This window comes from Muntiacus reevesi, chromosome 5 (genome assembly GCF_963930625.1).
Source record: "Muntiacus reevesi chromosome 5, mMunRee1.1, whole genome shotgun sequence".
Taxonomy (NCBI): Eukaryota; Metazoa; Chordata; class Mammalia; order Artiodactyla; family Cervidae; genus Muntiacus; species Muntiacus reevesi.
Genome location: NC_089253.1, coordinates 121,069,225 through 121,081,688, shown reverse-complemented (window position 1 = coordinate 121,081,688; position 12,464 = coordinate 121,069,225). Strand labels below are relative to the sequence as shown.

General features: G+C 50.6%; 1 protein-coding gene across 1 annotated transcript in view; it reads right to left on the bottom strand.

Annotated features, from left to right (window-relative positions):
• Positions 1 to 286: 286 nt before the first annotated feature.
• The window catches only part of CRB1 (crumbs cell polarity complex component 1), a 161,715-nt gene continuing 149,537 nt past the window's right edge, over positions 287 to 12,464 (bottom strand). The window contains exon 13 of the mRNA XM_065937181.1: positions 287 to 502. Within this exon, the coding sequence (XP_065793253.1) occupies positions 287 to 502 (216 nt within the window). The remainder of the gene's footprint in view (positions 503 to 12,464) is intronic.

Below are 12,464 nucleotides of genomic sequence, written 5' to 3'. Positions count from 1 at the left end.
ACTTTTCCCAGAAGACACGTCCTTGGGCAGGCATTCTTGCCAAAATATGAGGCTAAAACTATTGGCACAAAAAACATCATTCTGTGATTGGCTAATATAATACAACAAAACAATGATTTCAACTTGAACCACTATGAACATCTGTATGGTGGTCAAGGGAGTTCTTCCTTCAGTTTCAACATGGTCCCAGTTGTGAATTGATGTCTCCAGGTGCGTCAGAAGAACACTCAGGGGCAAGTGTCTCGTTCATGGTGCATGGATCTCTTCCTCCAGAGGCAGGGTGGTCCTAGATCAGCCTCTCCGCTGCAGGGGCATCCATCATGCTCCACATCTCCACACGAGAGCCGTCCTTTTCCTGACGGCTCGGGCTGTAGGAGCCCTGGGTTGCCCTTTTGTTGGAGGTGACAACAGAAGCCACCACTACCAGAAAGAGGATCAGCAACAAGGCTAATGTCACTGAACCGATGGTGGCGAAGACGTCGGAGAGCAAGTCATCTGCCAGCTGTAAGGATGGAGATAATTGTGATGTGAGTTACAGCGCAGAGAAGGCCCAGGACAAGCAGCTACCCTGGAATGAAAGTCAAGCAGAGCACAGGTGTCAATCCATGCCTGAGAAAGACTAGAAATGGAGGGACAGTCAGGGGTTCTTACTCCCAGATCATGAGAATGGGACCATGTCTCTAGAGTTTAAGGTCTGGAGTCAGGAAGTGAGGCACAAGCATCTACTGAGCTTACCGTGTGTCTTAGTGTCAGTGACTGGGATCATTCATCTGACATCAAGGCCAAAGGATGAACCCATACATAGCCATGCATGCGTGCTCAGTCACTCCGCCTTGTCCGACTCTTTGCTGCCTCGTGGGCTGTAGCCCACCGGACTCCTCTGTCCATGGGATTTCCCAGGCAAGGATACTGGAGGGGTTTGCCATTTCCTCCTCCAGGAGATCTTCCCAACTCAGGGATCAAACCTGTGTCTCCTGGGTCTCTTGCATAGCAGACGGATTCTTTGCCACTGCGCCATCTGGGAAGCCCAAACCCACATGTATATTTGGAAAATAGTTTTGCAACTACAGGATCCGACTGTTCACAGTCTTTTGACTCTTGTGCAAAAAGTTCTGATTTTGCACTGAAAGACTGTTTTACAGCCTTTCTCGGGAAATGAAGCAAATTAAATCAGTTGGGTCTCATGGGAAAGATCCAAGATAAAGGATGGGCTGCAAGGCTCTGGTTTCCACACCCAGCACTTTGATTTGGATTCGATGTGACAACTGAACAGTTGTGAACACACTCATGCTCCATGGGGAGCCAGACCTCTAGAAGCAGAAAACTGTAGGGAGAGCCCCTCTTGGAGAGGCTGGGTCCTGGACTCTCCAGGGCGGGCCTCGGACAGAGGGCTTTCTCTGCTGTTGACTGCAGTGTGTTTGCCAAGCACTTTTTGTCAGTGGGTAAAAGAAACTGATTAGATTGCACAGAAATAGTAAAGACAAGACATAGCTGCTATGTGAAATTTTAACACAGGCTTGCAAAGAAATATTTCTGTCAGGGTAAGCAAAGCAGGAGTAGACTGCCTTCTCATTTACCTTCCTCTAGGACCCATCCCCTGTTACCTAACCAAGTTACTACTATAAGTGCGATCTCTGTTACTTTTATATCCCAGGGAATTTTTAACACTTTTGCTCTCCTTTGTGAGTGTGTTTTTGTTGTTGTTGTTGTTTTTGTTGTTCACTGTGCTTTGGTTTAAATCATTATATAGTTAATATATTCCTATAATACTGTATCTCTTCATAATATTGTCTTGTATTCACTATGTCTCGTATTCACTTGTTCAAGTGTGGTTCATTAGTTTCTTCAATCAACAATACTTATTGACTATCTGCTATAAACATTGAACTAGGCTAGGAAATAAAAATAAAAGGTAAGCCAAAGTTTGATATCTGGAGCTCAGATTGTGGACATGGGCAAATGGAGGACACACATAAACACACACGCACACATATATAGATAATCACAATATCTCACAAACACAGGTCACGGTAATGTCATCAATGATCTACATGGGGTGTAGGTAGAGTAAGTGAAGCATGTGATTACCTTTTGAAGGATAAATGAGCATTCAAATATTTCAAGCAGGAAATTCTACTTGGATGAAACAATTTGAAATAAAAAGCGCAAGAGTACACAAAAGTCCTTAGAGATTGGAGAAACAGGAAGAAATCTGACATGACCAAAGGTATTGTCCATGAATGTGTACATTTGAGTGGTAAAGGATTTAAAATGTTGATGAGAGATGGGACTCTAAAGTAGATGAATCTTAACCAGAAATCTGAAAGCCACAATAAAATTCAGTCTTGGTCCTGAGGTCAGTGGGAGCCTGTGAAGGTGTTTGAGTAAGAGTATAATATGATCAGATCTGTGTTTTATTAACTTGGCTCTGGTAACAGGGTGGAGGGTGATGGGCATGAAGCTGGGGTTGGAGATAGAAGAAATAGGAGTTTATTGTATTTATCGAGATGAGATGATTTGGGTCTAAGTTTACCAGCGGAGTGAGACTCAAAGGGACAAGGTGGAGAGAGACTTGGGTGGAGTCACCTCTTGGCTGGGGAAGAGCTGAGCGAGGATAAGGAAGGTCATCACAGGAGATGAAAAGTGCCACTTGGTCGCTCAGTCATGTCCGACTCTTCGCCACCCCATGGACTGTAGCCCACCAGGCTCCTCTGTCCATGGGATTCTCCAGACAAGGATACTGGAGTGGGTTGCCATGCCCTTCTCCAGGGTATCTTCCCAACCCAGTGATCGAACCCAAGTTCCTGCATTTCAGGCCAATTTTTTACCCTCTGAGCCACCAGGAAATCGCACGGGAGCTGGGATCTCGTTCATAGAGAGAAGATACACAGGAAGACTCTGGTTCGGGCTGGAGAAGGTGCGTGTCAGCTTCCTGGACAACATTCTGGTGCGCGGTGCTATTAGAGAGAAAGAAATAACTGCTGCCTCCTCTCCAGGTTACTATCTAAAATCGTGGGTCTTGGCAGCTTTCCCAGTTACTGGAGAAAAGCATGTAGAGTTTCACTGAAATCAGTTGCTCTTGAGAAAAATCAAGCACCTTAACTCGAGGGCCAGTCCTCTGGCCACCGGCTGTGGCAGTGACATCCTTTATCAGCGACAGTGACCGTGGACTGCGGGAAAGATGGAGAGGATGGTAGACGTGGCCTTGAAAGCTCAAGAGTCTGGGACTCGGAAGGGCAGATGGGGCCACCGGTGTTCTCTGGGGACCTCTCCATCGTGCAATAACTCTTGTTCCTAGCTGCTGAATCCTCCTAATCCAGCCAGTAAGCGGCTGTTCTACTGGTGGGGGCGCTGGGAGCGGCCACACCCACACGGAGAAGGGAGAAATCAATGGGTTTGCCTCTGTTTTCTCAACTTTTCTGGCCTTGTCCCATTTGACCTGAGAAGCACTGTAGGCACGGGGTAAGCTGACGCTGCCCTGGAGCCAGAGGGAGGGGGCATGGCGGGTGTAAGCGCTGAGTTCTCGCTGGAACCCGAGTTCTGGAAGAACCAGAGGACTGGTCCGCTCCACTCATGTCGGGACCTGCGGGGAACCAAGGCTCTTCTCTGTAGAGGCTCTGCGCTCTCAGCAATGTGGACAGTGCAAGGGCCAGCTCTGGGCAGTGAGCAGCCCCCCGGCCCAGTCCGCTGGCGGTGTGAGGAGTGGGAAGGCTCAGCCTGCCCCCCGCAGGGCCCTGCGCTTGTTTCAGTGCCCTGCGCCCCACCAGTGTGATCAGCACGTCCTTCCCCACCGGAGACTCAGGTTTATAACCTGTGATACTGGATCCAAGCGTTGACACCTAAGGACCAGGGTCAGGAGACAATGGATGCAAAAGCGACAGAGAGAGTCCCAGAGGAGGTGCTCAGCACACGAGGATGTGAACCGCAGCGAAGGGCGGTGTGCCCCCTCCCTGACTTGACTTCACTCTGAAAGATGAACGGGAACTCCGATGCCTCAGGGTGCGACCCGGGAGCCGACCTACAAACCTAAGATAGCAATTCCGAGCTCCAGAGAAAGCGCTGGCTGAAACGGCTGGCCTAACCAAATCAGATAAGACAGGCCACTAAACTCTGGAGGGGAGCTGAGGGCCTCGGGGTTTGAAACCACTCCTGGAAGGCCCTTTCCTTTGAATTCCCATGGTGGAGAGGCCTTATTAGCTCTGCTATTCTTCAGCTGAGCTTAAAATACACAGTCCTGGAATGGATCCTTTGATAATGGAAACTGCTGGGACGCGGGGACTGACAAGGCCGCCACGTGCGGACCGTCCTGGAAACAGCGGGAGTGCCAGGCCAGGCCTCTTTCAGTGGGCTGTGCTTCTAACGCTGCGCTTTTGAATAACCTTTCTCAGAAAAGACAGATTCCAAACTAAAACTTTCATGTAAAATTACTTTTTACATGGCTTACACTGCAACCTGTATTGTTATGCTAACATCCTGTTTATGAGATGTACATCCTCTTTATGAAATGTATGAAATGTACATCTTTATATGAAATGTACACTTTATATGTGATCAAATTAAACAGTGATGAGTTGAACTTCCTATCTGCAGAATAAAATTAATCAGTGCTTCATTTTTTTTTCCCCTGTAGAAGATTCATTGTGAATCCCCGACTGGTTGTGGCTGAATGAGACCCAAGGAAGGGTGCACGCTGGCATTCAGAGAGAAAAGGCCAAAACTTCCTTTGAACCGTCTTGCCTGGGGCTAGGCTGAAACACACCGGAAACATCAGAAGCTTTTTCCCTTAAATTCCAGAAGAGGAATTCTAACTGTGACTCCTCTGAGGGGAGGCTGGAAACAGAATGCGCTCGCTAAACCACCAGAAGTGGGTTTGAATCCAGTTTTGCTACTGTGCCCTCCACGCGTCTGCCGTCTGCCCACCTGTGAAGCGGGGGTGACAGTTGTGTGTCTGAGACTCGCTCTGCGACACAGAAAACAGCCAGGCGTGCAGAGCTTCTCCGAGGGCAGGCCCAGAAGGGAGCTCAGTCCTGTGGTCACCTGTTTCTCACTCCCCAGAGTGACCCTTCCCCGGCTGATTTCCCAGGTCCTTCCTGGGTGTCGGATCACCCATCAGATGCCTCCCAGTCTGGTGCCATGTCAGGACGCAGTGCCCAGCCTAGGAGCCGGGGGGGCGGGGGTGGGGTGGGGCGGGTGCTGCCCTGGAGCTGGCCGGGGCCCAAGCCGTCTGGCCAGCGGGGCCCACCGCCCCCTGGCTAGCTGACTGCTGGACAGTTCATCTGACTCTGAAAACACAGGATGAACTGGCTTGTCTGGAAAGGAAAAGAAACAAGACCCCTTCTGTCCTCAGCTCCAGAATCTGCCTGTCATAAAATTTAGGGCCAATATGGAAAAATGTGAAAACAATAAACAAAGCAGAAGGAGCCTGGAAAACAATGGGATATTTTAGGAAACTTGACCTCCTATTTCCAAGTGAAAGGTGGTGAACATGCTAGAGTTTTGACTTGAAGAGAGGAAATTATAGGACTAAGGTTGGGGTTGCCCATCTAGGTGCATTTTTTTCTCAAGTACGTTTGTGGTTGAAAAAAGTAGAAATGATGGGACTTAGAAATTGGCTCCTGAAAAACACTAGGGTAGAGTGAAGTCCCCAAATCCTTCTTAGAATCCAGTCTATATGTCAGTTGTGTGGAAATATGTGGAGACAGTTGATGATGACGAGTTAAAATGTTCAGATGTGCAGCTGCTCATGGGTTATATTCCAGCTTCCTTGTGAGTTTCTGAAATATGTGTGTGTGCATGTGTGTGTGTGTGTATGTGTGTGTGTGTGTAGTGTTACACAAGTACATAATGATGCATCAGGTACTATTATGACCGTTATTAATTAATGAGAAAAATACTTTAAGGATACTATGTTTTTTACAAAGTCAGTTATAATATTTACCTTCCATCTATGTATCTAAAGTGAAACGAGGACATCTCTTTAATTCTCACCGTTCAAATTAAAAAAAACAAAAAAATGAAGAGAGAGTGCAGTCCTTGTGAGTTGCTATTGTAACAAGTAGGTCTTCTATTTGGTGGATTGGAAAACCCTCCCACACAGACCCGGGTCCTTGAACTATCTCTTATCAGTGAATTGCTAGAAACAGCCGTTTCCATAGTAATATTGAATATGTGCCAGAACTCTGCTTTTAAAATGAATATTGCTGCCCCGGCCAATTTTCAACCACAAAAACACTGTCCACTTTACAGCTATAAGGGTGGCGGGGGGAGGGGTAGAGACGGGACTGAGGAGCCGAAAGAGGGGCCTGGGCAGCATCCAGGCCCAGCGAGTGGACCACCCAGCAGGGCTCCCGTCACCTGCTAAAAGGCTCAGGACTGGGGAGGCTGGCGGTCACACGGCAGGGTGACCCCCTCCAGGCAGCCCATGGCCACCAGCACCAGGGGGCTCTCGGTGGCACCTGAGCTGAAGCCCAAGGGCATCTTCTCCTTGGCGCCCCCATCTCTTCATCTGCTGCTTCCTCCAGAAAACACATAGGCTCTCGGAGGGATCGATGGAGTCTTTCAAACCAATTCTCACCGAGTAATGACAGTCCCTCACACCTCCACGGGGTGGGGCGGGGCGGCCTCTCGACAGCCTGGGACGGACACACGGAGCTACATTAGGGGGTTCAGGGCACCGCCGCGCTGGGGGAGCTGTCCTGGGGAACTTCAGACGTGACTTCCACATCAGGCCCTGTCGAAGATGCCGGAATAGCTCCTGTGGAAGTTTCGTGTGGGTCCATGGCTGACGGGGTGTCCCAGGTGGCGCTAGTGGTAAAGAACCCGCCTGCCAATTCAGGAGACAGAAGATCCCCTGGAGGAGGGCATGACAACCCACTCCAGTATCCTTGCCTGGAGAATCCCATGGACAGAGGAGCCTGGCGGGCTACAGTCCACGGGGTCGCAAAGAGTCAGGCACGACTGAGCGTCTAAGCACAGCACAGCCACATCCTTATGCTGAGACCTGAGGGGTGCTGCGACAGTGGTCATAAAGGGACACAGATATTCCTGCCTTCAGCACACGGTCCTTGAACACATCCTCGGAGTGAGCCCAGCGGCACCTGGACTTCGGTGGGGAGCCAGCAGGCCCCGCCCCGTCCATCCAGGGTTGGGTCTGGAACCCTTCTGCTGATGTCCCACAGGCTCTTTTCGATGAGGATGCCAGATTTTCAGCAGAAGCATCGATGCAGCTTGGAGTCTGGAGACCCTGCTTCATATTTCTCTCTCCTTGAGCAGGCGGTTTCAGTGATATAATTGTTTTCCTTGGAACGCAAGGCCTTGTGAATAAGACTTCTCTCTCTTTGCCTCATATAAGAACCAAATCCCAGTGGCCCCAACTCGGGTTTCATGATGTTGCTACAAATTTGTTGTGTGCAGATAATCGCGGTCCTTTGCCGGGTCGGGGTCGGGGTCACCAGATGCTGTAGGCAGGAAAACATGCCTGGCTGATAGGTGGGGATCGTCGCTTCCTGTCACCTTCGCTGTTCGCCCTCGTTGACTGCTGCCAGCTTCATCCATCCCCGGCACGTCGTGCCCCGTGACACATACACAGGTCAGGGCTGTCCCCCCTCCAAGAGTGGAAGCTCCATCAGGGGCAGCCCCATTCTTCTGCCTCCCTAGCACCTGGACTGGCCTCTGTCCCCCAGGGCCCCCGTTGCGAGCGCCACTGGGCAGAAAGGCTGGCCCAGCACACAGAGCGTCCCCCCCTGGGGTCCAGCAGGAGGGCCGCCCCCACCCCAGCCTGTGTCCCGCGGAGGACGAGGCGGCCGCTCTCTGACTCTGCCGAAGGGTGGGTGCGCCTCGGGGGGCTGCGGGCAGACCCGAGGGGGCCGATCGGGAGCCACGTGGTCAAGGGGTGAAGGGGCCTGAAGACACTTGCGGACTCTTCCTTTCTGCGGAATCAACCACAAACAACCCGTCTGCTCCCAGCTTCTCCTGTCCCTGGAGCCCGGACGGGAACGTCGTCAGGCGACACAAGCGGGAGCAATGAGAGATCTTTTTTAAAAAAATAATAGTAATCCTTTCCTACGTGTTGAACAGTCTTTTTGTCTCTGGTAGGTGACCCCCTGGACATTATCGTGGCCCATTTTGCTCTCAGAAAACCTGGGTGGACAGTCAAACTTCCTTTCCTTTTCTCTCTCCTCTCTCTATCTCTGCATTCCAGGGAACAGTGGGCTCCAACCAAAGACTTGGGGTGAGTTGCTCACACCTGAGTTTGTCAGTCGGTCGCCCTGTCCATCTTCATCCCCTCGCTCAGGTCCGCTCAGAATCCAGCTGCCTGGCCTTCCACTGGGATTTCCCTTTCGTTCATCCCCATGGTCACAACCTGGTTTAAGACGCTGTCTTTTAGATGGGTGCTTAAACTGTTCTCCAGCAAATCCTTCTGGCCCTAGAATCTACACCATTCAGCTACAGGAAAAAAAAAAAGAAATGAGCTTGCTTATCTAGATGGGAGGCTTATGAGGCTAACCACATCAGTACTAACCGTGTCAGATTTAAACTGCCAAGTTTTAAGTCACAGCTCTCTGGGGGCATCCCTGGTGGTCCAGGGGTAAAGAATTTGCCTGCCAATGTGGGAGACACGGGTTCAATCCCTGGTCCAGGAAGACTCCACAGGCTGCGGAGCAACTAAGCCCGGGGATCACAACCGCTGAGCTATGATCTGGAGCCCGTGTCCCATGACAAGAGCGGCCACCGCCATGAGACACCCTCACACTGCGAGAAAGAGCAGCCTCCGCTCCTTGCAACTAGAGGAAGCCCGCGTGCACAGCCAAAGATAAATAAATAAATGTTTTTTATAAACCTTTTTTTAAAAATTTGCTTCCATTTCCTGGTCAAGGAATCAGCTGCAGCCACCCTAGCACCTTGTTCTCCGGCAAAGTGACCTTCTTGACCAGCTCTTTTTTGAATAGGAACCTCCTCCCTGACCCCTTCTGCAGACCCCTCCTCTATTCAGAGCATCCTTGGGCTTGGCTGCCCTCTGCATTGCCCCTGGGGACCCTTCAGGGCCCCCCTTCTGGGACCTGTGTCTCCATCAGCAGAGCCGGGGGCTCCAGCAGCGTTGAGAAGACCTGTGACCCTGCCTGCCCGGCGTGACCTGCCCCGTGCACTTGAACATGCTGCCCTGATCACAAAGGGTTAGGCTCCCTCCACCCCTCTGCTCAGACCTGCAAAGATGGGAATCTGTTTCCTCTGGAACTTTCCAACAGGCAAGGTGCAGTGCTTTGCACAGAGTGGCCGATCAGTCGTTCCCGACTCACCCATTTGTGTTCATGGCTCTGTCTAACGCATCGATTCCATCCTTTCCAGTGGTGGGAAGACTTCTCTGGAGCCAGGCGCTCTGCTGGGGGGGGACCTTCGTGCACGCAGCTGTTCGTGCGCTCGTTCGTGCGCTCATCCACGCGCTCATGTGTGGTTACTGACGCTGTCTCCGTCACAGGTGGTTCACTGGGCCCTGGACACGCGGAACCCAAAGGTGCGGGCACCGTCTTGCTAGAGCTGACCGTGGAGTGATGGTACCGGGCGGGGGCGGCTACACAGACCACCGCAGTTCATGTGAGAGGGGGGCTCTGGTCAGGGCCAGGGCCAAGGAAAGGAAAAGGGGGAGAAGGTGGACCTCCTGACATCTCCCAGTCTTCTTAAAGGGAGCTGCAAGGAGAACGAGGTAAGGAAAGGCGCTGAAAGCGGAAGGAAACAGATCCTTCGAGAAGGGGAGCAGGTGGCAGCCTCTCCTGCTCGCCTGGGAGGCTGGTGGGGGCTGTGCTTCTGGCTTCTGCAGAGCCCCCCATGAGAGAAGCAGCGGTCACGGGTCCGGAAGATGTCACCCGGCCTGGGCGGGGCGGGAACCCACCCCGAGTCTGCTCCAGGAAGCGTCTCTCCCCTCCCTCAGCGAAGCGGAGGCCAGAATCGCAAGAGCAATTTCTGTATATTCTCTGTGGGTTCCTTCCCAGCGCGTCTGACCTACACCTCTTATCAGAATCGCATCAGCCTCACATGCCAGGAGTCCTCTACTGACCAGGGTTTTGTAGGACCCAGAAGGACTTAAATTTCTTTCTACCCCTTCTTTTTGCTATCGTCTATAGATTTTCCAGAGAAGGCAATGGCACCCCACTCCAGTACCCTTGCCTGGAAAATCCCATGGACAGAGGAGCCTGGTGGGCGGCAGTCCATGGGGTCATGAAGAGGCGGACACGACTGAGCGACTTCACTTTCACTTTTCACTTTCATGCATTGGAGAAGGAAATGGCAACCCACTCCAGTGTTTCTGCCTGGAGAATCCCAGGGATGGCGGAGCCTGGTGGGCTGCCGTCTATGGGGTCACACAGAGTCGGACACGACTGAAGTGACTTAGCAGCAGTAGCAGCATAGATTTTTAGAAGGTGACTGATAAGTATGCCAGTTGATTTTACACAGCATCTCAAAAGCAAGAGAATATCCAGCAAACAAGTTAAAAGGGGCCTGGGGACTTTTGAGATTAAATGATGGTAAAATGACAACAAAATGCAACGGACTGTATCCTGGATCTAAATAAATAAATAAGTCTAAAGGGCAACTGGGGACAATTAGAGAAATCTGAACACGGGTAGTATATGAGATGGTCAACTTCTTGAATGTTGTACTAGTAAATGGACTTCTCAGGCGGCCGCAGTGGTAAAGAATCTGCCTGCCAGTGCAAGAGACTCAAGAGATTCGGGTTCAATCTCTGTGTCAGGAAGATGCCCTGGAGGTATCTTCAGGAAGAAAGATGGAGGAAGAAACGGCAACCCACTCCAGTATTCTTGCCTAAAAAGTTCCATGGACTGAGGAGCCTGGCGGGCTACAGCCCACGGGGTCACAAAGAGGCAGACACGACTGAGCGCCAGCACACTCTCATTACTATATGCAGTTGCAGAAGGAAGTCCTATTTCTTTGGAGACATTTGCTGAAATATTTAGTGGTAAACATAGGGCCGCAAAGAGTTGGACACGACTGAAGTGACTTAGCATGCAAGCAAAATGTTATAACATCTGCACCCTGCATTTAGAAGGAGCAAAAACCTATGTATCCAGAGATGAGAAAGGGAGCAAAATCCTAAAAAAGTGGCTGTAACTGGGGGAAGGGTATGCGTGTGCTCACAGCATTTTTTTTTTTCTGATTTTCTTTAACTTTGATTCCCCACCCCCCCCAAATCTTGGAAAAGTAATATTTTTTAAAAATGATGGTTATGGTGAAAGTAATTCCTCTAAACCCCCAGTTTGCAGATCTTGCTTCTTTCACTGTTTGGTCCTCTACTACTTCAGGTCTTGTTGATTTCTCTCTCTGCTTTAATTTTACTGCCCAGTAAATCTTGTTCCCATCAATGGTTTTATCTCCCCTGCCAGACACTGAGACGTTCATGGATCACATCGCACACCAGTTTCATCCTGGAGTTGGCCCTAACCACCCCCTGCCGGAACCTGACACAGTGCCAGGCACATGGCGGGCGTTCATGGCCTTTCTCACCATCTCCTGGCACCGTCCTCCTTAACCTAATCGCTGCTGTTGATCCGTCGCTAAGTTGTGTTCGACTCTTTAGGACGCCGTGAACTGCAGCATGCCAGGCTTCCCTGTCCTTCAGTATCTCCCAGAGTTCGCTCGGATTCATGTCCATGGAGTCGGTGATGCCATCTAAAGGCCTTGGGCCCCTTCCGCACTCAGATTATGTCCTTCTTACCAACTTTCTTCAGTTGGTGAAAAGCTGCTATTGATTCATTCTCACATTAGGCAGGAAAAGAGAGTGCTGAATCCCCTACATGCTTATGGCTTATCACATGTCCTTTCTTTTTTGGCAGAGGTAATCTAGTCTATGTCACCATATTTATTGCCCGCAAATCAAAACCAGTTGCTAGAGTAATGAAGGTCTATCGGTTTGTGTCGGCTTAATCCATGTCAGGGGGGCTTTAGGGGCGTATAAGGATAATTTGACCAGCAAAAGGAAAGCCATAAAAATGATCAAAAAGCTAACAGATACGCTGAGAACACCAAGCTTATTTTGCTGAGGATTTATGGCCAACTTATCAGAAAGCTATTTGGTCCGAGTCGACATTCAAATCGCTCCCTCTGTAATGCAGCAAAGATTCCAGCCTCCGAAAAAAAAAAAAGAAAAAGAAAACAGCCGCTATAATGAGATACCCTGGAAACCCCTAACGTGCAGCACATGTAGTTTAATTTTCAACAGTTGTGAGAGGGCAGTAAATCCAGCTTCAGAATAACCAGCGCCACTGATGCCTCAGACCCGCATTAAATTAGTGGAGCGTGAAGACGGACTGCCACGCCTCCTCTGACATACCCACATCCGCGTTTATTCATCAAACGGAGCTTAAATGTCCGACCTCCCCCAGATGGCACCGGGGCCGGGGCCTGTGGGGTCCCGGCAGAGGTGGGTGCCACGTCACTGGGCTCTGCCTCAC